The sequence below is a fragment of the Balaenoptera physalus genome (assembly GCF_965194825.1).
Source record: "Balaenoptera physalus genome assembly, chromosome: 14".
Classification (NCBI taxonomy): domain Eukaryota; kingdom Metazoa; phylum Chordata; class Mammalia; order Artiodactyla; family Balaenopteridae; genus Balaenoptera; species Balaenoptera physalus.
This window is the reverse complement of record NC_138893.1, coordinates 38,326,165-38,353,036: the sequence shown is the minus strand read 5'-3', so window position 1 is coordinate 38,353,036 and position 26,872 is coordinate 38,326,165. Positions and strand designations below refer to the sequence as shown.

At 39.4% G+C, this 26,872-nt stretch overlaps 1 protein-coding gene across 2 annotated transcripts in view; it reads right to left on the bottom strand.

Moving 5' to 3' along the window:
- The window catches only part of ABLIM1 (actin binding LIM protein 1), a 329,116-nt gene that overhangs the window by 228,201 nt on the left and 74,043 nt on the right, over positions 1–26,872 (bottom strand). The window contains exon 1 of one of the 2 annotated variants that reach the window (XM_082423389.1): positions 5,054–5,199. The exons of the other annotated variant lie outside the window; for it this stretch is intronic. Coding sequence (XP_082279515.1) covers positions 5,054–5,111 — 58 coding nt within the window. The 5' untranslated portion in view covers positions 5,112–5,199. Of the gene's footprint in view, positions 1–5,053; positions 5,200–26,872 lie in introns of those variants that run through there. 2 annotated transcript variants of the gene reach the window in all.

Genomic DNA, 26,872 nt, shown 5'->3' with positions numbered 1-26,872 from the left:
CTAGAATCAAAGCCTATGGATTCCAAGTCACTATTTAACAATATAAATAATTTGGAAGCAGCTGAATTTCTCAGGTGGAACTATAATCGCTAATGCTAGAACCCATTCATTATTACACGTGAGGCACCATGCCATGGATTTTATAGACATCCTCATTTAATCCTCACAATCTTATAAAGCAGGTAGCCCTACTATTAGCTCCATTTTATGGAAGCAGAAACTGAGGCTTAGAGAAATTCAGACACCCAAGGTTACCTGGCTAGTAGGTATCAAAGCCATGATGTGAACCAAATCTCTTGTCTCTAGAGCTCAAGAACTTAACGTTGTGTCCAGAAGGAACATACTTTCCTTCTACAAGTCCAAAATCATATACTTACATTGGAAAAAAAATAACTCTGAAATTCACCAAAGAATAGTCATTTTAGCAAGAGGAAAATAAATCCCCAATCCTTGTGGTCCTGGCAGTGAGCAGGGGCAGAAATGGTTCCTGAGGACCAGAGGCACCTTGATCCCATGCTGGAGCCATGGTGAGAAGTGACCTGTGGTCAGATTGTGCCCCACTGAAATCAGTGGGGTCATTTATATCCCAAGGAGCCCCCAGGGCTTCCCTAGCTAGCAGCCTAACCTCTTCAGGGGACCACATCTTTTTTAAAATTGAAGTATAGTTGATTTATAATGATGTGTTAGTTTCAGATGTACAGCAAAGTGATTCAGTTATAAATATACATATTTTTCAGATTCTTTTCGATTATAGGTTAAGATATTGAATATAGTTCCCTGTGCTATACAGTAAATCCTTGTCATTTATCTATTTTATATATAGTACTGTGTATCTGTTAATCCCATACTCCTAATTTATCCCTCCTTACCCTTTCTCCTTTGGTAACCATAAGTTTGTTTTCAATGTCTGTGAGTCTGTTTCTGTTTCGTATACAAATTCATCTGTATTATTCTTTAGATTCCACATATAACTGATATCATATGGTATTTTTCTTTCTCTTTCTGACTTACTTCACTTAGTATGATCTTTAGGGCAATCCATGTTGCTGCAAATAGCAAAATTTCATTCTTTTTTATGGCTGAGTAATATTCCATTGCGTATATATACCACATCTTCTTTATCCATTCATCTGTTGGACACTTAGGTTGCTTCCATGTCTTGGCTATTGTAAATAGTGGTGCTATGAACATAGGGGTGCATGTATCTTTTCAAATTAGAGTTTTCATCTTTTCTGGATATCCCAGGAATGGGATTGCTGGATCATATGGTAGCTGTATTTTTAGCTTTTAAGGAACCTCCATACTGTTTTTCATACTGGCTGCACCCATTTACATTCCTTAGGTGACTACATGTTCTTACATCTTATATTCCAATACTGGTATTCTTCACCCAGCTCAGGTCCTTACTAATTTCTCATGTTGGTTAGCTGCCCAGCACATCTCTGGCACACATATGCCAGCAGTCCTTCCAAGACTATAGATTCTAAATGACAGAGATTTATTCTGAACAATACATAGTACAGTACCTGCCACCTGCTGAAAGATGCTTAGTAAATTAACGAGAACAAACAGAACGTTAATGAGCCGCTCTAATGCCAAGTCGGGGGAGGGATCTGTGACACATCCGCAGATCCTCCCCAGTGAAGCTACCAATTAGAGACACACTATTACCGTGAGAGTGCCTCTAAAGCTAAAAAAGTAGGCAAAGACATGCCAGGAGCCTCAAAAGTGAAGTGGCTACTTAAATCCATGAACCTGCATGTGCATTTGAGTGTTCACATAGCCAGCAACACACTGTATGTGAAAAATAAACAGAACGGACCATTTAAATCATTTAAAAATAGACCATAGAGATGGACTTGCCACAAAATAATACCACTCCACTAACAAGCCGACCTTTCCCCAAGAGCACTGTGTACCCCACTTCACCTTCTAAGTCTCTCTACCACTTCATTCACGTGTCACATGAGGTATGGTTTCCATGCAAAGTGTTATAAAGAAGAGTAATACCAGGCTCAGGGAGTTTCTATTGCACTAGGATCTTCGAGGTACGTGGTAGGTCACAAGGCCGGGGAGCCTGTGAACAGTGTCTGCGGGGTAGACAGGACTCAGACAGGAGCTCCCAAGGCCCCTTCGATGCTTGACTGCTTTACACAAACCCGCTTCTGGGTGGGCTCCCACGGTTCACACATGTCTCTAGCAGCGTCATGCTCTAATCGACCCACTGGCCACTGGCCTTGACAGAGCGCATTTTCCATGGCAGCTGTGACTGCCTCTTAAACCAGAAAAAGCTGCCCAACACTCCATTCTCTCACATGGAACCTAAACGGGGTGCCAGTCAGCGCACGGCATTTTTGCCCCTTTTTGGAAATGAATGGCGTTTAGAGATGTCTTGTTAAATCTCAATATTCTGAATTAATAGCCTGACTATGACCCCAACCTTTAAAGTATGTTAATGATGGAGAAGTACGTATCAGCAGTCAGGTTTTAGTATAAAATAGAAGGCTGGGTAGCTCATATGCCTAAATAATTAATGTTAATTGTATGCAAACACTAGCTCTAAGCAGATCCTTTAGAGCAGAAGATAGTAAATTGCTGTATCAAAGTCTTATATCACCAGTCCTCTAAGTAGTTAATGCTTTCAAGGTGTGCCAGGAGAAAAAGACAGGGTGATGCACGCATTAAAGAGGGATGGATGAGCAGGTGAAAACTTGGCTGTTTTAAAGTATCCGGGACCCAGCTACCAGTTAAGACACCAAATTCAAGCATGGTCAAACATGTTTATTAGACATCCTTTCAAAACATCCTTCTATTTAAAAAAAAAAAAGTCATTAAAAAATATTGTCAATATTCCCTATGGAGAGTACTTTTAAAACAATGCAGAGTAGTGAAACTCCTTATGTTACAGACATAAGGTGTGCCTCTTTTTAAGACTCAGAATAATTTGCCAACCTCCAATTTAATTATGACTGAGATTCAAGTCAACTGTTTAGTGTTCTAGGGATACACTTTCTGTAGATTCCAGCTGGCAGCAAGTGGAAAGATTCCAAATACATTAAAAATACGCCATGGAGTGGAAAGGAGGGGAGTAGGAAAAAACAGAGAAAAGAAATGAAATTCTTTTGAAAGAATTTTTCTTTCCAGTGACCACTAAAAATATAATCAGATATGACTTACTCTGTTAATTTATAATCTCTCTTTCATGTAAGATTTTTCAAAACCTGCCCTATCTTTCCTGGAAATTGAAATTAAAATTTACTCTTTTGGGGACTTCCCTGGTGGCACAGTGGTTAAGAATCTGCCTGCCAATGCAGGGGACACGGGTTTGATCCCTGGTCCGGGAAGATCCCACATGCCGCGGAGCAACTAAGCCCGTGCACCACAACTCCTGAGCCTGCGCTCTAGAGCCCGCAAGCCACAACTACTGAGCCCACGTGCCACAACTACTGAGCCTACGCCTAGAGCCCGTGCTCCGCAACAAGAGAAGCCACGGCAATGAAAAGCCCGTGCACCGCAACGAAGAGTAGCCCCTGCTCGCCGCAACTAGAGAAAGCCCGCGCGCAGCAACGAAGACCCAATGCAGCCAAAAAAAAAAAAAAATTTACTCTTTTTACAGTGCAAGGAATCAGAGGACTTCAAATTTATTCAAATAGTGACACTTAGACATCTTGAGATATTCTAGTTTTATCTCTAGGACCCCTTTCAGTTAGGAAAAGCCATCGAATCATAGTTTCCAACTATAAATATCAGTAGTGTGTTGATACTAATTAATATGTACAGTGTTATCATTAACATTCAGATTCTATCTTCAAAGAAAGCCCAGAGAGTGTCAAAGAATCCAGAGGTCTTTTGTAAACATCAGGTGGTTACACTTTAGAAAGAACCTGGTAAGAAAAAGTTGCGGCTGAGGTTTTGGCTTACTGCCCACCTGGGGCTATTGTCAGCTTTAAATTTAATTATTCTGATGTCTGTCAACTTTTGCCTTCCCAGCAAATGTTGAAGGCAGATCAATAAAGAATATGACACCACATTTCCAGATTTTTCAATCAGCATTGTCTTTCAAAGTAATGTTCATTTATAGAAGAAAATTTTATGGCACAGAAAGCCCCCATGAATTATTCATCAGTTACAGAGTATGCCAACATTCAGTTCCTTTGTACCTCTCAACAGTGTGTACATGTGAAGTGTAGCAATGCCAAGGCTCCCCAGTCCTACAGGAAGGCAAACCAGAGCTCACCGGAGGTCCTGGTAAACCGAGAAGAGCAGAGCGTTCAAAAGTGATGGTGGGAGGTACAAAGCGTATCTGCCTTACATGGGACTACCGGATAGTCTACTCTCCAGAAGCCAAAATGTTACAATCACTTACCCTAAGCGGTCTAGGATCAAAAGCATCAGCGTGAATCGACAAGGTCTGCTGGTTTCAATGGAGCAGCCAGCAAAATCACCTTGGGATTCCTCTGAGGCTGTGGCATTGGCTGTCGGTCCCTGGGGATGCGGAGCAGGGTGGGCTGCGTCACTCTTGAAGCCAGTGTCACCTGGGTACGACCTGTCTCACGAAGCACAACTTCGTAGGGGAGCATCCTAGGGATGGCACCCCTAACTCAAACAAAACGCCCCGAGTGCCTGATCCAAGGAGAGAAAAACTACATCGTAACGTAAGGGGATGAAAGACTTCATCTCGAAGCTATGTTAACACAGAGGTACTGGCATGGAGATGGCGGGTGAAAGGAAAAGAGCACGTGAGCAGAAATGGGGTCACAGATGTTCACCTACAGTCACTGAGGACTCCTTCTAAAGTGCTCCAACAGACCAACCTATCTAAATTTAGATAAGCTGCCCATTTTTAAATCCCATTATATTAATGATATCTATAAATATGTTAATATATGACATATGCATTTTATACAAACATGTTGTGCACATAGAGGGTTAAGATAATAAGCATACAACTATTTTAACCAGTAGAAAAGTCACTGCATCTCTCCTCATCTTTAAACACACAGTCTACCCCAGACAGCACGTATGTCGAGTTTACAAAAACGGACAGTCAAACCTTGGCTGTCTTCGAGGATGTGACGAGGGTCCATGAGCTCAATGGGCTCCCAGGTCATTAACGCGCGCACAAAGCTCTAAGGTTTCAGCTTCTCTTCCCGAGGTGGCTGACACAGAAGCACTGCATCCACTCCTCAGAGGAGAGGCTTGGGCCCTGGCTTTCCTCTCACGAGTCTGTGGGCTGAGTTGGACCCGAGGGAGGGGTGTGGCACCCAGAGGGTGTGTCACAGCCAGCTCTGGAAGAATGAGGAGTTTCCGGCACGATTCTAGCTCCTTCCTCAACTCCTGGCTCTCTGTGCTCTGTCTCCCACCAATTCTAAAGATTACTCTGAACAACACATCAGTTCACTGACACCACAGCTGCAGAAAACCGCCCTTTCTGGGAAGATACTATTAAAACACGCCCAGAACGTTCCGCTGGTTTGCCTCCAATCTGCACAATTCAGAATGCGGATTTTGATCACTGTGAGTGCACAATAACTCAAACACGTGAGACAAGGAAAGAAAAGGATCGATTTCCCGAAGGCTTCTGCATCCTCTTTTCACTTAATGAATGATCATCTCGCCAGATGGGCTTTTAGCACTTTTTTTTTTTTTTGTGCTAGGATTTAACAAAAATACTCCAACTCGGGCAGACTCCTTTCCCTATCAGCCTGGATGTGGTTCCCTGACAAAGCGCTGGTCCGAGGCCAGTCATGGACTTGGAGCCCTTCTGTATTAGGTACAGGCTGTCTGAAAGCAATGGCCTCCTCCGGTAAGGCTCAGGAAGAGGCATCTTTTCCTCTCGTCAGTAACGCCCTGATGCTGGGCTGGATTACCGACCACCCACAGTCCAACTTTTCTCCCAGTTATTTTTGAACACCAGGGCTTTTGCAAATTGGAAACATTATGAAGACAGTTTAAATGGGAGAAGACACTTAGGACAAATATCTCCAGCATCAGACACATTTAGAGGCTAACAGGTAGAAGGAAACTGGCATAACTGTTTTAAGTGTGAGGGCAGTTCATTTAATTCCTGCAATAAAAACTTAAGCCCCAGCACCCAATTCTGAGATAGTTAATTCAATATAAGGCCCATAATCTACCCAATGAAAGGAAAGACTACATGATCACATTGTTTAAACATTAAGCTTATTTAACTGAACATTCTCAGCTTACTCTCTTCTCCGTCCAGGTGGCTTTTTTGATTTGTTTTGAAATGGCTCTGGGTCATACTCCTGGGTCGCCCCACCCTCCCTTCCTTGAGTCCAGGCCACCATCTGGAACTCTGTGCCTCTGATAACGTCCTCCTGACTTGGCCGAAGCACCAGGCGCCAGACAAAGGATCACAACTGGACCACTCGTTGATAAAATGCTTGGCATTTGCAGAGCTGTCATATGTTAGCTGCTGCCAAAAGGCCAGTCGCATTTATTGAAATCTTCTGATTACGCCCAATGCCTAGCATTCTCATGACAGTGATTTCATAATTTAGCCCTAATGTTTTTTTATTAGTGTCTCAGGATTCTTACCAGAAGGATGGAACAGAAGTCTTTTATCATTGCATTTTTTTTTCTCATTAGTCCTCATTTTGATTGTGATGGAAGCTAGTTTTTCCCACTCCCTTGAAATCACAGAATATGATCCCTAACTGATTTTAAATGAAAGGGGGAAGAAGAAACCACGTGTAGTGCTGTAGCTCTTTTCTGGGACTAAAACAGGATTCTAGTTTCAAAGCAACCTTCATGGACGGGTTCCTTGCCTTTTACAAGGCAGGACAGCACGGAGAGGGAGTTGGGGCACGATCCAACATGGAAACTTTGACTTTTTGAAGTGTTAGCCAATAAAGTAGTTCCTTCCTGATCATGTTCCTCCAAATCTTACTTCTGTGAGTTGAGCCAGAGATACACTGGCAATTTAGTAGAATCCAAAAGCCAATTGCTTAGAAACTGTTTACATAACCGTTTTCCAATTAAATGGCAATGGTACTCCCTACAATGTCACTCTAAAATCAGAGGTACTGCTATGTGTTCTTTACCTTACATAACTCAGTCACCTGAGGAAGCTGGAGCAGAAATCTTTCCCAAATGATGCTCCTCATAAGTCTTCCCAGGAAAGCGATTGTCAGTCAGTAAAATGAATAAATAAAACATGCCTTCAATTGCACATTCACCTATATTTGAGAAATGCTTCATTCAACATTGTTAAACAGGTTTATTAATCATGGACTTCTCAGAGACATGTGTGCCTTGTAACTCTTTAAGACAAAAATAAGGTAAGATGCATTTCCTAAATTTATTGGACCAGAGAACGCCCAACCCCAGCACAAATATTAACTGACCCCAAAACAGAATTTGGAAATACTGCTCTAAGGAAGCAGAGGGCAAGAAGGGAATTTAGAGATAATTTACTTCATAGTGTCAAAGAGAAATCTTAGAGCCAGAGGAATTTAGGAACTTGCCAAGGCCACACAGAATGTATAAGGAGGAAAATTCTGACCAGCAACATTCAGTCCTGCTATTTAGATGGCTACCATAGGCCTCAGCGCCTGGCTCTGTTTGCAAGTCCGGTCTGGTCCCCAGAGATGTTAACCTGGAAACATAGATACTGCGTGTTCCTAGGCAAACAGCACATCTTACAGCAGATTGTATTAAAAGACTGGGCTTAGCAGATGAAGCCTACCATAATATAATTTATGACAGAGCTAAGAGTGAAAAATAGCGGATATCAATCACAAAACATGCACAGGGCCCTGGTCTCATCTTTTAAACTAAGCAGAAGAGACAGAAACTTGAAGCAAATTTAATCCCATAAGAAAAACGATTCTATTGGGAAAGATGGAAACTAAATTTCTTAAAAGGTCATATTCAGTAAGAAAGAAGACCCCTCTAGACCCTAACTAGAAAGGCACAGGAAAAAAAAAAAGTTAAGTACTGATTTGTCATTTCCCTTGAACTTGTGTTCTGATGATATTCAATTATAAGCCCCGATGATTGGCCTCAATCCAAGCTCAGCTGTGTGACTCCATGGGAAAGATCAGTTTCAGGAACTAAAAGAACTAGTAGTTCACCACCCACTTAAACACAAAGCACTCTGACGGTGGCTTCATCTAGATACAGTCTTTATGGCACACAACGATCTCTGTGCTACTAGACCCAGTTTCTGCTAATGATTTCCACGTGGATCCCATGTCATTATTTTTGTGACTGGAAATGAAATTTTATGGACTTTACTAAGATAACATCAACACCTTTACTAAGATAATATCAACGTACGGTCATTGTGTATCTCAGCTTCATAAACCGCAAATAGGATAGCCTTATTATCATTCATAGCTCACATTTAGTGAGGGCTCACTCTCTGCAGGTTTTGAACAAAGATTCTCTCATTGATTTCTTATAACCCTCTGAGGCAGGTACCATTATCATCTCCATCAGAAAGATGAGGCAACTGAACAGAGAGAAAGTTGAAGAAATTGCCCAAGGTCACTCCACTAACAAGAGATACAGCTGGCACTTGGGGACTTGGACACAAGTGGTCTGAGTCAGAGACCCATGCCCAGGATGCTAAAACTCTCTCCAGAATAAACAGCTCAAGGCAAATCATTAAATCAGAGAAGATGCCAAAGCCATCTCCATGCCTGAGATAATGGCGGGGTGATCCAAAATATGAATTTAGCAGTACAAAAAGTAAGAGTATATCGAAGGCTGCTAATGCTTTTTGCAAAAGGTCTAAATACTAAAGACTCCATGGGAGAAGGGAGGAGTTATTTCTGTTGACGTCAAAAGAATCATTTTTCTGAGTCACACACTGTTTTCATGAGATTCTCCTGAATTAATCTCCTTCACAAAGAGACCTAGTTGATGGGTAGTGCCTGTCTCTGCAAAGGCTGCAGTGAGGGGACCACCATCATGGCAGACTGTTCCCCAAACCTCATGCCCACTGTATAGAGCAGTGTTCCATGTTCAGATTGGAGTTGCCATCTGACACTTACTAGATCCAACTTCTTGACCTGGTCCTATTGCTAACTCACCAATGATCCTAGGTCAATCACCAAACTGACTTCTAAATCTGTTAAATGGTCTAATAATACCTGCTCTATCTGTATCAGAAAAGGTTAGAGATAACAGTGCCACCCAACATTTCTATCAACTCTTTTTCTTTTACTTTCTCTTCTTTTTTCCTTCCTTCCTTCCTTCCTTCCCTCCTTCCTTCCCTCCCTTTCTTTTCCTTTCTTTTTTTTTTGGCCACTATTTGTCAAAAAGGACTTGAGATGAAATCTCAAGAAACTAGACTCTCCACATCAAACAATTAGCTGGATGGAAACAGTATAGCTAGTACATTGGAATCCATCACCTGAATTTATGCTTATCCTAATCACTACTTGATGCTGCCCCCCAATATTTGCCACCAGCACCCAAAATGGGGCTAATATTTTTCAAGCAGTTATTCTGTCCCAGGAACTAAGATAAGCATTTCTCACCTACATCTCTCAATTTTTCCTCATAACAACCTTAGAAGGTAAGTACTTGGATGAAGAGTATTATTAATCCTTCTTTAACAGATGAGAAGACTAAGCCTAGAGAGAAAGTAATTTTTCTTAAAGTCAGAGCTTGTGGTCAGGGGAGCAGGAACTTGAACTCAGGTCTGTACATGTTCATCACTGTGCTAGAGCGAGATGTGATCAAACGGCTCAACCGCAACATCCTCGAGCCTTCTTCACGTCGCTCTGCGTGCAATTAACCAATATCAACACTGTTATTTGTGTGAACATTTTCTAATAAAGAGGGACTAATTCGAAGCAGAACGTACTTAGTGGTTGCCATCAGACGGCTTCTACATCGCCCATCCACAGCTAAGAAGTGGACAGTCATGGATTTGCTATTTCCCTCCTCTCCCACTTTCATCTATTTCATCTGCCCTGACCTTCACTCCTACCCAACCTGCTGGGCTAGGCTAGTGGGGATTAAAATGTATTCTATACTCCCTGCAAAAAAAAACAGGCCATTTCTCTTTCATGCTCATTTGACACAAATAAACTGTAGGAACTGGGGGATTCCAATCTTTCTGTGCCTTTGAAAATTTGCGATGATGAAGTCTTAAAACGAAAAAAATTACTGCAGAATGAGGAGATTCTACCTTTCTCTCATTGTATGAGGATCAAACATTAAGTTAAATCATGATTGGCTATAGTCTGGATTTTTATAATTTCCACATTAATTACCATTTTGCTCACAAGTGACATATGATCATAGCGACTGCAAAATATTTCACATGTAGCTTCACCCCTAGAGAAGGAAGGAGGATATTTATTGACTGTGCTATACACAGTCGGCTACATTTTATATGGAATTTTTTTGCTGTTAGGGGGTAGGAAAATAGAAAAAACATCTAGAAAACACATACTTCCCCTGGAAATGGTACTACATCATTCTGTCTCACCTATATCTTTCACTCAGTGTGTACCACTAGCAACCAGTTTGGAAGCTGCATTCTCTTTGGAAGCTTTATTCAAAGTTAGTGGGAAGAGAAAATATGCCACATTTTAATGAGAATGAGAATGCTACTTCAAACCACTGACTCTGATTCAACTCAGTGTAATTTGGGAAACTTTAAATTTAATTTAACATTCTGTATTACCCTGCCTAGTTAACAATTTACGGACAGCAAAACATTCATATCTAGCCTTTAATGAAAGCAATCATTTATTTATGGTCTCATGCAAACTAATTATTCCAAAGACTTTCCTACTGACTTTTGAAAATCTTAATGGTTTAATCTCTGCCCGCTTTCAACTTTCATCTCTTCCAAGATCATTTGTTTACTTTAGCAAAGGGAGTTGGGCTAGCCTGTAACTATATACATCACACCTTTATAAACCTAGTCAAAAATCAAAAAAACAAAACAAAACAAAAATCTTTCTACTCTGTCCCAAATTCAAGAGGATAAGTCTAGTTTAAGTTACGTTTAATGATAGAGGAGAAAAAAAAAAACCCAACATGCATTTAAATCTTTCAAAACAAATCAACACTGAGGATGCCTTGCTAAACCTTTTTAGGGTTCTTAATAACCAACCATTGGGGTCAAGGACAAAATTGCCTTTAGCAGTCAAATACTTCTCCTCAACGGTAGCCTTCTGATACTCCAATCTCTGTTCCTCTGAGCACACAGGCACAGACAGACCGTACAGAAGCTAGAGGGAGCCTTTGGATCACCTAGTCCAGTTGTTTTCAAGCTCATACACAGAATAATGAGGCTTCTCGTGGACTGGAGAGGGATGAGAAGGGCTGACTCTGGCTCCACCCCAACTTCTACCAGAGAAATTTCAGCTCATCTATCTTATTTTCTGGGCTTCCAGATGAGCCTTTATTTGAAGACAGGGTTCCATAGCTAAAAACAAACACACACTTTGAAAAATTCCCATCCTGTCCAATCCTTTCACTTTAAGAAGGAGGAAAATGAAGACCATGAGAGTCAGTGACTGGTCCCAGGTCCCAGAATGAGTGAGTGGCCAAGGCAGGGTTATGGCTAACCATGGGCTCTGAGCAATGTGCTCCAGTGTAAGCACTTTCCCCAAGTTGCAGAGGACACAGCTCCTAACAGAAAGGTCCCCGTCCTCATCCAGGAATGTGCTCTGTCTACTACAGCTCTTCCTGGAACTGCCCACAACCCTACAGGGCAGGCTTGCAGGTACAGCGGTGGTCTTATTCCTATTCTTATTTTTATTCTTATTCTTATTCTCAACATTTTTAAAGTACTAGATTGAGAGGCCAGGGACAGGAAAGTAGCAAGAGACCTGCCAATTTAAGATGAAAAATAAAAACTTTCTGAGGTTGAATGTAAACCAATAGAAAATAATATTTGCTTGATAAAGTTGAATTTACATTCAAATTAGGATGGAAGCAGGATCTGTCCTGCTTGCTGTGATCTTCATTCTTAACGTCTTGTTACTTAGCAAACCACAGCTGAGCTCACTGCATGGGGTCTAGTCCCAGGGTCACTCTAGTACTCATCAGGATACCTAGCCTCTGCAGTTAGTCTGGGAGTGCATTCTGGATAAATACCATTGTCGCTGGCTCCAGGAAGGTGGGCTCCACGTTTTGTAAAACGTGATGAAACCAAACTGTGAGCAACAAAAACTGATAAATTAAACTGGACTATTCCAGCTATCTCTAGGGTCTCTGATTTACAACAGGCTCCTTTAAATAGACTCCTAGAATAATCTTAGTTGCCATGCACTAGATGCGTATCTAAGCAAGTTCTTTTACCTATATGTGCCTCAGTCTTATCATCTATAAGATGGGGATGATTAAAGTACCTACCTTACGGGGTATCATAAGAATTTAAGTAAACAGCTCCTGGTACATAGTAATCTCTATATAAATATTAGTCATTGTCATTGTTGTTATTCTTATTTTGTTAAAAAAATAAAGTGTTAGAGAGGCTAAGGATGGGAAAGAAGAGCCCTGCCAATTTAAGATGAAAAATGAAAATGAAATTGTTATGAATTTTAATGTAAAGCAATAGAAAATAATAACTGATGGGTAAAAGTGGAGTTGACAAACAGGTTGGGGTCACAGCGCCACCACCTTGCTGCTCGAAGCTGATCTGGAGCAGTAGCTTTGCCATTGCCTGGGAACTTGTTAGAAATGCAGAATCTCAGCACCCAACCCCACTCCCACCTACCGGATCAGAACCTGCCTTTTAACAATATCTCCAGGGAATTTATGTGCATATTAAAGTTAGAGAAAGGCTGCTTTATGGCATATCCTGAAGTTTTAGCGCTTGTAGGTTAAAGGAATGAGACCTCATTCTGTAGTTATACCTCCACACATTCTCCTAAATCCTATACCCCTCATGTTAGATGGTTTCAACCAACCTGAGTCTTAAAGCAGATGCTCCTTTCATGGGACAGAACAATATGTCAGGAGGGCATCAAGAGCAGTGAAATCACCTCTTGTTAGTAATATCATCATCACAGTCATCATCAATGGCTAACATTTATTGAGCTCTTAAAATATGCAAGGATTAATGCAAGGTGCTTTCCATATGTTCTCAATGAATACGCACAATACCCTTTCAAGGAGGTAATACTGTGCCCATTTTATAGATGAGGGAACTGAGGCTCAAAGAGGCTACATCACTTTCTCACATCCAAGTTGAATGGGAAAAAAGGCCTTTCTGAAGTCCACTCTCTTTCTCAAAATTGATACCTGCGACATCAAAATCATATCTCTGTGAAGTAGGGAGCAGGAATTATCTCTCTTTTTAGGTAAAGAAAGCTGAGACACAGAGTGGGTGAATGCATGATGTAGAGTCCACAACCTGAGACTGAGGTCAGGACTAAGTCCAGCAGGATTCGAGTTTTTCAGATTGAATAATCCTGCTCCTAGAAACACCAATGATAATATAATGGCATTGAAGAGATGGGGGGAAAACAAATCAAATGAAAAGAAAGGTTTTCATTCATGAAGCTCTGTACAACTAAACCAAGGGACTTCACATTTTAATCTCTGAAGTCAGGGTCTTATTGGGGTGTCAGCCTCTTTGGCAAACCAGAACTTCCAGATCTTTATTGCCATCGCCTGTGGCAACTGGCCCTTATCAGCATATCTCAGCTAACATCCTACACAATGTTATGCTTGCACACCTGTGAAATTCTCCTAATTACAGTCTTTCTGATTTCCCTCACTAGCTCTCCATCCAAGTTTGATATCCAAAGAGTTTAGAACTCAGCAAGGCTAGTCAAAATCATTCCTTGATAGCACCAATGTCATCAATCAAAGACACAGGTTTAGAATCAAGTGATCAGACTACTTACCCAGGCCCCAATGAATGCCTTCTTCCTCTGTCCTTGAGGGCAGCAGGGAAAGAATCAGGATTTGTTGACTAAAAATTCTGAATCAGTTTGTGAGGGCTGTCACTGCAAAATACCACAGACTGGGGTGGCTTCAACAACAGAAATTTATTTTCTCACAGTTCCAGAGGCTGGAAGTCCAAGGTCAAGGTGTTGGCAGGTTTGGCTTCTGAGGCCTCTCACCTTGGCTTGCAGATGGCCACTTTCTTGCTGTGCCCTCACAGGGTCAGCCTTCTGTGTGTGCATATGTCTCATGTCTCTTTCTCTCTTCCTCTGTGCCCAAATGTCCTCTTCTTATAAGGATACCAGTCATATTAGATGAGGGCCCACCTTAATGACCTCATTTTAATTTAATGACATCTTTCAAGGCCCTATCTCCAAATACACTTATATTCTGAAGTAGGGCTTCAACAGAGGAATTTTGGGAGGACACAACTCAACTCACAGCGGATGCTGAATGGATCTTTTCCTCCATTGTCACTAAGTCCTAGGGCTATGCTGAGGCCTTCTCATCCAGCGTGGGTTCAGTAAGAACAAGAATTTGCAATAATCTGAATCTCTCAGACCCATGACTCAGAGCACTCTGGAGGGAGAAGGAAGAGGAGGGATTTCCAGATCAGAACTTTTCTGTTTACAGGGCCTAGCTTCTTCCCTGCCCCTATTCATCACGAGTGCAGGTGAGGTCACTCTACAGTGGGTTTTTAACAAAATTTAAATGGCACTTCTAAAACAGTCTCAGTGAGAGACACGAACAACTACTTCTAAAAAGTACAAACTGGAAAGAACTGGAATCTGGCAGCCTGGAAGGCCTCTCGTGCCCTGAGGCACATGCTCCTGAGTGGTGACGTGCTCAGTCCTGGGAGCTGGCGCTGGGCTTCGCAGACAGCTGTCCTGTGCGGCAGGACAGCCAGCCCCGGGCCAGCCCACTCAGCTCCCCAGGCAGCGCCAGCAAATGTCAGCAAGTAGGAGGGAGGAAAACCAGCACAGAGCGAACATGTCAGGAGGTGCCGGCTTCACACAGGATGTGTGCAAACGGCTTCTAACAATGAATTAGACGTTAGGTTCCTGGGCATCTAAACCATGATACCATAGGAACAGAACAAGACTAAAGTGACAGTGAGATTTGCTATTAAAATGAAAACCCACACATCATTTAGTCTAATAAAGTTCAATAATTTAGATTGCCCTAATTTTCAGTTTTAGTAATTCAGCTAATTCTTTACATCATTAATTTTTAAACTTAGATCTCCAAACCTTTCCATATTGATATAAAATTCCATAATCTTCCTTGGGGTTTTAAAAGGTTATTTTGCCATTTCATTTGGTATATGATACAGACTTTAAAGTAAAACTTATTTTAGATCAATATATTACTAAATGTATTGAAGATTATATTTTAGAGATCTCTTGTACAGAGACAATGCAGAACACTGCAGCTATAGAGGAAAATTACACCAGCAAGGAAACAGAAGGAAAAATTAATTCCCCCACTAGAAATTTCCTTATTAATTTCCCTATTAATTTATTAATACATGTGAAGAAACAAGTAAGAATCACTAGACATTTGAGGAAAACAAACAACACAAAATGGGATCAAGATGAAAATATAACCACATGATTCTAGAGAATACAAATAATTCATACAACAGAAGAGGACCTAAATAAAAATTCAATTTCAATTCACATCCTCTAAGGTATTTGAGAACACACTGTATCCATGAAATAAGAATGGGAAAAGATTAAAGGAGCAAGCAGAGACAAAGAGAGTTTGGGGAAATGAAAAATGATTGTGAAAATAAAAAGAAATTCAATAGGTAAGCTAGAAGAAAATGTCAAGGAGGTTGCCAAGAACATAGAACAAAAGAAAAAAGAGATGGAAAATATGAAAGAAGAATTAAGAGAGACGGAGGACACCCAGCACCTATCTGATAGGAATCTCAGAAAGAGAATACAGAGAAGAGGGGAGAAAATAACAAGAGAAAAGTCCCCAGACCCAGTGAAAGACACAGGTCTTCATATTGAAAGGGCAAACCAGGTGCTGAATAGGATGAAGAAAACAAACAAACAAACAAAAACAACCAGCAAGACACATCCTGGTGGAATTTCAGACCTCTGAAGATACAGAGAAGATCTTTAAAGCTATCAGAGACCCAATGAGGTTACCAAGAAAGGAAAAGGAATCAAGCTGCCATCAGACTTAGCAGACATTCTGAATTTCAGAAAACAGTAGGACAAAGCCTTTCAAGTTTTAGGGAAAACATACCATTGAATCTGGATATCTCTACCAGGTCAATCAAGCATGTGGGCAAAATAAGACATTTTCAGACTTGCAAGGATTCCATTGACCTCCCATGCATCCTTACTGAAAAAAGTTTGACTCAAACAGAAGGAAAAATTAATCCTCAAACATAAAACTATAGATTCCAAGAAAATGCAGAATTAGTTTAAGAATAAAACAGTGGTGGTGTTTGTCCCACAGCGACAGCTATGCAACAGATCTAGAAATATGGTTAGAACATGGTCAGAGGGTTCCAAGAACACATCTTCAAGAAAGAGAGTTCATTCAGCAAGTTAGTATGATTAAGAGGACAGAAGATCTTAGTGATGCCATTAATACATTCATTTTGCTTAGCAAAAAAAAAAAAAAAAAAGAATTGGGATTAAAAGCTTTGTGTAAACTAAAAATCTGTATAAGAAAATCATGGTGCAACTATGATGCAAACTAAAAAGTAACATAAAGTAACATAATTCTAAGCAAAAAAAAATAAGGATTTTGGAAAAGGGCCCTTTGATGATGATGCTTTGATAATGCTTGAACATTCTCTTAGAGCAAAACAGCATCAATGCTCAAAATAATTCCTTTTCTTACAGGTCCAATCACATACCTACTTTGCAGTTAAGAACATTTATATAACTTTAATGTTATAAATGCATTCTATTGGTTTTCCAATCTCAAAATCAACCTATAATAAACAAGAAAGCCTGAAAGTTAGAAGATGTACAATATTGTAAACCTTGACAATGTAAAAGTAGGGTATAGAGGAGAACAGTAAGAAGGCAGAAAACGTGGGTAGGAGAAGAAAAGTGAGGCGAAGGAGTGGTAATTTCCTCCTTTCACATTATAGAGACTCAGGAGGTATTATCTAAAATCAGATAAAATATAGCAGTATATTATTTTGAGTTATAAAGACTACCAACAGTAGATTTAAAACTAATAAAACTCTGGAAGTGAGTATTAAAGTTCCTAGTTTAAGAGCAATTGTTGAAAGAAATGCAAGTACAAACATATTATTTAGAATTTATAGTAGTACCTACCAGAAGTAAAAAATAAACTTTTAAAACAGTTATATCTGCTATGAAAGGGCAACACAAGGTATCCTTGTGGTGATGCAACTGCTTTATGTCTTGGTTGAATCAATGTCAATACACTGCTTGTGATATTGTACTGCAGAATTGCAAGGTGTTGCCCAGTTATATTCTTAATTCTACCAAAGATTCTACCAAGCTAATATATTTATTTTCTTTTTCCACCTTTCCTGAGGTATAATTGACAAATAAAATTGTAAGATGTTTAAAGTGTACAACGTGATGATTTGATATACATGCACATTGTGAAAGGATCCCCACCCTAAAGTTAATTAATACATCCATCACCTCACATAGTTACCTTTGTGTGAGTGTGTGTGTGTGTGTGTGTGTGTGTGTGAGAGAGAGAGAGAGACAGAGAGAGGAGAGGGAGAGAAAGAGAGAGGGAGTGAGCTTAAGATTTACTCTCTTAGCAAATTTCACTTACACAATACAGTATTGCCAACTATATTCACCATGCTATACATTAGATACTCAGAACCTATCCATCTTGTAACTGAGAACTTATACCTTTTTACCAACCTCTCCCTATTTCCCCCACCCCTGGTAACTACTATTCTACTCACTGTTTCTATGAATTTGCCTTTTTTAGATTCCACATGTAAGTAATACCCTAATGCATTTCTAGATGGATACACAGTAAGTTAATTCATTATATATGAAGAATGCATTAGCGCAGTAGGGCTAATTCTCTTGTGAAATCTCATTGAAAAAGGCTGCTCTACACAAAACACTGCAAATAATTGCTGAGATAAATTAAAGAAAACCTAAATAAATGGAGATATATATCTTGTCTATGGATTTTAAGATACAATATTAAGATGTTCATTTCCCTGAAATTAATTTATGGATTCAATGTAACCCCAATAATATTCTCAGCAGGTGTATTTAAATAGAAACTGGTAAACTGATGTTCAAATAGACATGGGAACATAAGAGCCCAGGAATACCAAAACAATCTTGAAAAAGAACAAAGATGGAAGACTTATATGACTAAAAAGACTTTCTATAAAGCTACAGTAATCAAGACAGTGTGGTACTGGCATAGTGAAAGACAAGTTGATCAATAAATGGATTAGAAATTCCAGAAAGAGAGCCACACTTTCATAAGCAATAGATTTTCTACAAAGGTCCCAATGCAATTCAACAAGGAAAGGAGTCTTTTCAACAACCGGAACAACTGGATATCCACGTGGGAAAAAAATGAACCTCAACCCCTCCCTCACAGTACATACGAAAATTATTTTGAGATGGATGACAGATGTAAACCTGAAGTCCAAACCTATAAAGCTTTTAGAAGAATACATAGACTACCTTTGTTCCCTGGGATTAGGCAAAGATTTCTTGAACAGATAGGATACAAAAAACACAAACCATAAAAACTGATACATTGCTGCCATACACTCCCTCTGCCTTCCATCACATTTCCACTATCTTAAGAGGATTAACCAAGATGGCGGAGTAGAAGGACGTGCTCTCACTCCCTCTTGCGAGAGCATCAGAATCAAAACTGGCTGCTGGACAATCATTGACAGGAAGAACCTGGACTTCACCAAGGAGGATACCCCACATCCAAGGACAGAGGAGAAGCCACAGTGAGACGGTAGGAGGGGCGCAATCAGAGTAAAATCAAATCCCATAACTGCTGGGTGGGTGACTCACAGACTGGCGAACATTTATACCACAGAAGTCCACCCACTGGAGTGAAGGTTCTGAGCCCCACGTCAGGCTTCCCAACCTGGGGGTCCGGCTACGGGAGAAGGAATTCCTAGAGAATCAGACTTTGAAGCCTAGTGGGAATTGATTGCAGGACTTTGACAGGACTGGGGGAAACAGAGACCCCACTCTTGGAGGGCACACACAAAGTAATGTGTGCATCGGGACCCAGGGGAAGGAGCAGTGACCCTGGGGGAGACTGAACCAGACCTACCTGCTGGTGTTGGGGGGTCTCCTGCAGAGGCGAGTGGTGGCTCTGTTTCACCGGGGGGATAAGGACACTGGCAGCCGAGGTTCTGGGAAGTTCTCCTTGCCGTGAGCCCTCCCAGAGTCTGCCATTAACCCCACCAAAGAGCACGGGTAGGCTCCAGTGTTGGGTTGCCTCAGGCAAAACAACCAACAGGGAGGGAACCCAGCCCCACGCATCAACAGTCAAGTGGATTAAGGTTTTAATGAGCTCTGACCGCCACAGCAACAGGGAGGGAACCCAGCCCCACCCATCAACAGTCAAGTGGATTAAGGTTTTACTGAGCTCTGACCGCCACAGCAACAGTCAGCTCTACCCACCATCAGAGCCTACCATCAAGCCTCTTAGATAGCCTCAACCACCAGAGGGCAGAGAGCAGAAGCAAGAAAAACTACAATCCTGCAGCCTGCGGACCAAAAACCACAGTTACAGAAAGATAGAGAAGATGAAAAGGCAGAGGGCTATATACCAGATGAAGGAACAAGAAAAACCCCCAGAAAAACAACTAAATGAAGTGGAGATAGGCAACCTTCCAGAGAAAGAATTCAGAATAATGATAGTGAAGATGATCCAGGACCTCGGAATAAGAATGGAGGCAAAGATTGAGAAGATGCAAGAAATGATTAACAAAGACCTAGAAGAATTAAAGAACAAACAAACAGAGATGACCAATACAATAACTGAAATGAAAACTACACTAGAAGGAATCAATAGCAGAATAACTGAGGCAGAAGAACGGATAAGTGACCTGGAAGACAGAATGGTGGAATTCACTGCTGCGGAACAGACTAAAGAAAAAAGAATGAAAAGAAATGAAGACAGCCTAAGAGACCTCTGGGACAACATTAAACGCAACAACATTCGCATTATAGGGGTCCCAGAAGGAGAAGAGAGAGAGAAAGGACCAGAGAAAATATTTGAAGAGATTATAGTCGAAAACTTCCCTAACATGGGAAAGGAGATAGCCACCCAAGTCCAGGAAGCGCAGAGAGTCCCATACAGAATAAACCCAAGGAGAAATACGCCGAGACACATAGTAATCAAAGTGGCAAAAATTAAAGACAAAGAAAAATTATTGAAAGCAGCAAGGGAAAAACGACAAATAACATACAAGGGAACTCCCATAAGGTTAACAGCTGATTTCTCAGCAGAAACTCTGCAAGCCAGAAGGGAGTGGCATGATATACTTAAAGTGATGAAAGGGAAGAACCTACAACCAAGATTACTCTACCCAGCAAGGATCTCATTTAGATTTGATGGAGAAATCAAAAGCTTTACAGACAAGCAAAAGCTAAGAGAATTCAGCACCACCAAACCAGCTCTACAACAAATGCTAAAGGAACTTCTCTAAGTGGGAAACACAAGAGAAGAAAAGGACCTACAAAAACAAACCCAAAACAATTAACAAAATGGTCATAGGAACATACATATCGATAATTACCTTAAACGTGAATGGATTAAACGCCCCAACCAAAAGACATAGACTGGCTGAATGGATACAAAAACAGGACCCATATATATGCTGTCTACAAGAGACCCACTTTAGACCTAGGGACACATACAGACTGAAAGTTAGGGGATGGAAAAAGATATTCCATGCAAATGGAAATCAAAAGAAAGCTGGAGTAGCTATACTCATATCAGATAAAATAGACTTTAAAATAAAGAATGTTACAAGAGACAAGGAAGGACACTACATAATGATCCAGGGATCAATCCAAGAAGAAGATATAACAATTATAAATATATATGCACCCAACATAGGAGCACCTCAATACATAAGGCAACTGCTAACAGCTATAAAAGAGGAAATCGACAGTAACACAATAATAGTGGGGGACTTTAACACTTCACTTACACCAATGGACAGATCATCCAAAATGAAAATAAATAAGGAAACAGAAGCTTTAAATGACACAATAGACCAGATAGATTTAATTGATATATATAGGACATTCCATCCAAAAACAGCAGATTACACATTCTTCTCAAGTGCGCACGGAACATTCTCCAGGATAGATCACATCTTGGGTCACAAATCAAGCCTCAGTAAATTTAAGAAAATTGAAATCATACCAAGCATCTTTTCTGACCACAACGCTATGAGATTAGAAATGAATTACAGGGAAAAAAACGTAAAAAAGACAAACACATGGAGGCTAAACAATACGTTACTAAATAACCAAAAGATCACTGAAGAAATCAAAGAGGAAATCAAAAAATACCTAGAGACAAATGACAATGAAAACACGACGACCCAAAACCTATGGGATGCAGCAAAAGCGGTTCTAAGAGGGAAGTTTATAGCTATACAAGCCTACCTAAAGAAACAAGAAAAATCTCAAGTAAACACTCTAACCTTACACCTAAAGAAACTAGAGAAAGAAGAACAAACAAAACCCAAAGTTAGCAGAAGGAAAGAAATCATAAAGATCAGAGCAGAAATAAATGAGATAGAAACAAAGAAAACAATAGCAAAGATCAATAAAACTAAAAGTTGGTTCTTTGAGAAGATAAACAAAATTGATAAGCCATTAGCCAGACTCATCAAGAAAAAGAGGGAGAGGACTCAAATCAATAAAATCAGAAATGAAAAAGGAGAAGTTACAACAGACACCACAGAAATACAAAACATCCTAAGAGACTACTATAAGCAACTTTATGCCAATAAAATGGACAACCTGGAAGAAATGGACAAATTCTTAGAAAGGTATAACCTTCCAAGACTGAATCAGGAAGAAACAGAAAATATGAACAGACCAATCACAAGTAATGAAATTGAAACTGTGATTAAAAATCTTCCAACAAACAAAAGTCCAGGACCAGATGGCTTCACAGGTGAATTCTATCAAACATTTAGAGAAGAGCTAACACCCATCCTTCTCAAACTCTTCCAAAAAATTGCAGAGGAAGGAACACTCCCAAACTCATTCTATGAGGCCACCATCACCCTGATACCAAAACCAGACAAAGACACTACAATAAAAGAAAATTACAGACCAATATCACTGATGAATATAGATGCAAAAATCCTCAACAAAATACTAGCAAACAGAATCCAACAACACATTAAAAGGATCATACACCACGATCAAGTGGGATTTATCCCAGGGATGCAAGGATTCTTCAATATACGCAAATCAATCAATGTGATACACCATATTAACAAACTGAAGAATAAAAACCATATGATCATCTCAATAGATGCAGAAAAAGCTTTTGACAAAATTCAACACCCATTTATGATAAAAACTCTCCAGAAAGTGGGCATAGAGGGAACCTACCTCAACATAATAAAGGCCATATATGACAAACCCACAGCAAACATCATTCTCAATGGTGAAAAACTGAAAGCATTTCCTCTAAGATCAGGAACGAAACAAGGATGTCCACTCTCACCACTATTATTCAACATAGTTCTGGAAGTCCTAGCCACGGCAATCAGAGAAGAAAAAGAAATAAAAGGAATACAAATTGGAAAAGAGGAAGTAAAACTGTCACTGTTTGCGGATGACATGATACTATACATAGAGAATCCTAAAACTGCCACCAGAAAACTGCTAGAGCTAATTAATGAATATGGTAAAGTTGCAGGATACAAAATTAATGCACAGCAATCTCTTGCATTCCTATACACTAATGATGAAAAATCTGAAAGAGAAATTATGGAAACACTCCCATTTACCATTGCAACAAAAAGAATAAAATACCTAGGAATAAACCTACCTAGGGAGACAAAAGACCTGTATGCAGAAAACTATAAGACACTGATGGAAGAAATTAAAGATGATACCAACAGATGGAGAGATATACCATGTTCTTGGATTGGAAGAATCAACATTGTGAAAATGAGTATACTACCCAAAGCAATCTACAGATTCAATGCAATCCCTATCAAATTACCAATGGCATTTTTGACGGAGCTAGAACAAATCATCTTAAAATTTGTATGGAGACACAAAAGACCCCGAATAGCCAAAGCAGTCTTGAGGCAAAAAAATGGAGCTGGAGGAATCAGACTCCCTGACTTCAGACTATACTACAAAGCTACAGTAATCAAGACAATATGGTACTGGCACAAAAACAGAAACATAGATCAATGGAACAAGATAGAAAGCCCAGAGATTAACCCACGCACCTATGGTCAACTAATCTATGACAAAGGAGGCAAAGATATACAATGGAGAAAAGACAGTCTCTTCAATAAGTGGTGCTGGGAAAACTGGACAGCTACATGTAAAAGAATGAAATTAGAATACTCCCTAACACCATACACAAAAATAAACTCAAAATGGATTAGAGACCTAAATATAAGACTGGACACTATAAAACTCTTAGAGGAAAACATAGGAAGAACACTCTTTGACATAAATCACAGCAAGATCTTTTTTGATCCACCTCCTAGAGTAATGGAAATAAAAACAAAAATAAACAAGTGGGACCTAATGAAACTTCAAAGCTTTTGCACAGCAAAGGAAACCATAAACAAGACGAAAAGACAACCCTCAGAATGGGAGAAAATATTTGCAAATGAATCAACGGACAAAGGATTAATCTCCAAAATATATAAACAGCTCATTCAGCTCAATATCAAAGAAACAAACACCCCAATCCAAAAATGGGCAGAAGACCTAAATAGACATTTCTCCAAAGAAGACATACAGACGGCCACGAAGCACATGAAAAGCTGCTCAACATCACTAATTATTAGAGAAATGCAAATCAAAACTACAATGAGGTATCACCTCACTCCTGTTAGAATGGGGATCATCAGAAAATCTACAAACAACAAATGCTGGAGAGGGTGTGGAGAAAAGGGAACCCTCTTGCACTGTTGGTGGGAATGTAAATTGATACAGCCACTCTGGAGAACAATATGGAGGTTCCTTAAAAAACTAAAAATAGAATTACCATATGACCCAGCAATCCCACTACTGGGCATATACCCAGAGAAAACCGTAATTCAAAAAGACACATGCACCCGAATGTTCATTGCAGCACTATTTACAATAGCCAGGTCATGGAAGCAACCTAAATGCCCATCAACAGACGAATGGATAAAGAAGATGTGGTACATATATACAATGGAATATTACTCAGCCATAAAAAGGAACGAAATTGAGTCATTTGTTGAGACGTGGATGGATCTAGAGACTGTCATACAGAGTGAAGTAAGTCAGAAAGAGAAAAACAAATATCATACATTAATGCATGTATGTGGAACCTAGAAAAATGTTACAGATGAGCCAGTTTGCAGGGCAGAAGTTGAGACACAGATGTAGAGAATGGACATATGGACGCCAAGGGGGGAAAACTGCGGTGAGGTGGGGATGGTGGTGTGCTGAATTGGGCGATTGGGATTGGCATGTATACACTGATATGTATAAAATTGATGCCTAATAAGAACCTGCAGTATAAAAAAACAAACAAAACAACTAATACTAAAAAAAAAAAAAAAAAAAAAAAAAAAAAAAAAAAACTGATACATTAAACTTCATTGAAATTAAAACTTCTATTCATTAAAAGAGACTATTAAGAAAATAAATAGGCAAATCTCAGGCTGGGAAAAAAAAACTTGCAAAACATAAAGTAGACAAAGAACTTGTATTCAGAATATATTTTTAAGAAGTCGTACAACACAATTTAATAGTGGGGAAACAAAGACTTGAACACGCACTTCACAAAGAAAGATATGCAAATACCCACTAAGCACATGAAAAAGTTCTTAAATAATTAGTTACCAGGGAAATGCAAACTAAAATCACACTTAGATGCCTGTCTACCAAATGACAATACTAAATGTTGATGAGGATGTAAAACAGCTAAACCTCTCATACGTGGCTAGTGAGAATTTAACATGGTACAATGACTTAAAAAAGATTTGGCATTTTCTTATAAAGTTAAGCGTACACCTCCCCTTGGCCTAGCAATTCCACATCTAGATGTTTATTCAAAGGAAATGAAAACATAAATCCACAAAAAGACTTTTTCGAGTATTTTCATAGCAGATTTATTCATATTAGCAAAAAATTATAAACAAGTCAAATGCCCATCAATAGTATGAATAAACAAATTGTGGTATAGCTGTACAATGGAATACCACTCAGCAATAAAAAGGAATGACTACTTCTATATACAAGGACATGGATGAATCACACAGACCTTATGCTGAGCAAAAGATGCTTATGCAAAAAGAGTATGTTGTTTATATGAAGTTCTAGAACAGGCAAATCTATTTAGAACTGTGGAGTAAGAGAATGCACTGACAAGGGACACAAGGGAATATCTGGGGATGTGGAAATGTTCAACATTGTGATAGAAGTTATGTGGATGTATCCATTTTTAAAAATCTTATAGCTAAGATCTGTACATCAATGTATGCCAATTATACCTTTAAAAAATAACTTAAAAAATAATAGAGGGAGTGGAAGTTTACATCAAACAAGGATGGCAGGGTGTTGTTAACTGAAACTGGGTGATGGATGTGTGAGGTTCATTATACTATTTTGCTTATTTTTTATTATAGAAATCTTTAAACACATGCCAAGGAAAAAACGTACACTGAATTTTAACTTTGTATTATTGCAACATGATCATATAGATGCTTAGAATTCTAATATTTAAGCTTAAACATTCAACTGACTGATTTTTATTACTTTTATTGCTTTTTTTAATGGTAAGCTAAAAAAAAAAATTCAGCCTGCTATTTCCAAGCTTTTCTCTCTAAATACCATAAGTGAGGAGAATCTTTACTGCTAATAATCAAAAAAACAAATTGCAGATAATCATTAATATATTATCCTTCTAAAACATTGGCTTTTGAAATACCATAGTTCTTCCAATGACTTAAAGAAGAATTTTACTTAGATGAGTGAAACTTATGAATATGGTGAACATCAACTTGAGATTAAGAGTTTGCAGAATTTTAAAAAATGTTAATGGTAAAAATGATTCACTTGTATTTTATCATCAATCTTTTTAATGTTTCTTATCTTTAACCAAAGGTGTTTCATGACTATACATTGAACAATATATGAATAAGAATAAAAACACTTTAAAGTGGCACTGTGGTTTGGCTTTTCTAGCTACTCAGTGATTTGAACAATTCCTCTCTCTCTGTCTCTGTCTCTCTCTCTCCCTCTCTCTCCTCTCTCTCCTCTCTCTCTCTCTCTTTCCCTCTCTCCTTCTCCCTCTCTCCCTCTGTCTCTCTCTGCCACACACACTCTCACATAACATTACATCCCTGAGGTATCTTGGAGTAACAAGAGCTTAAATTGTTACCACATAAACTATAAAAAGGTACCTTATAATACTTCCCAGTAGAATATTTTCATAAATGGGGATTATCTGTAAATCTGCTTTGGCCAGCTACTAAACTGGAATTTAGAATGTGCATTACATATTAGCAGAGATGTTCTAATGCCCAGTTTCAAGCTTCCCTTAAATTGCTTATAGCTCATTTATTTTTCATACCATTTTCAATAAAGTGATTCACAGGCAAAGCCCGCCTTTGGTCATTCTGAGGAGAAAAAAGAGTAACCTAATGGGCAGGGCAAATCAGTCTCTCCCTTCCTGAGTGGGGTCCAATGTCTTTTTTTCTGGCATGTCTGGGAATGTGAAAGTACACTTTGTTATAGGCTATTTCCACAAAGAGAAT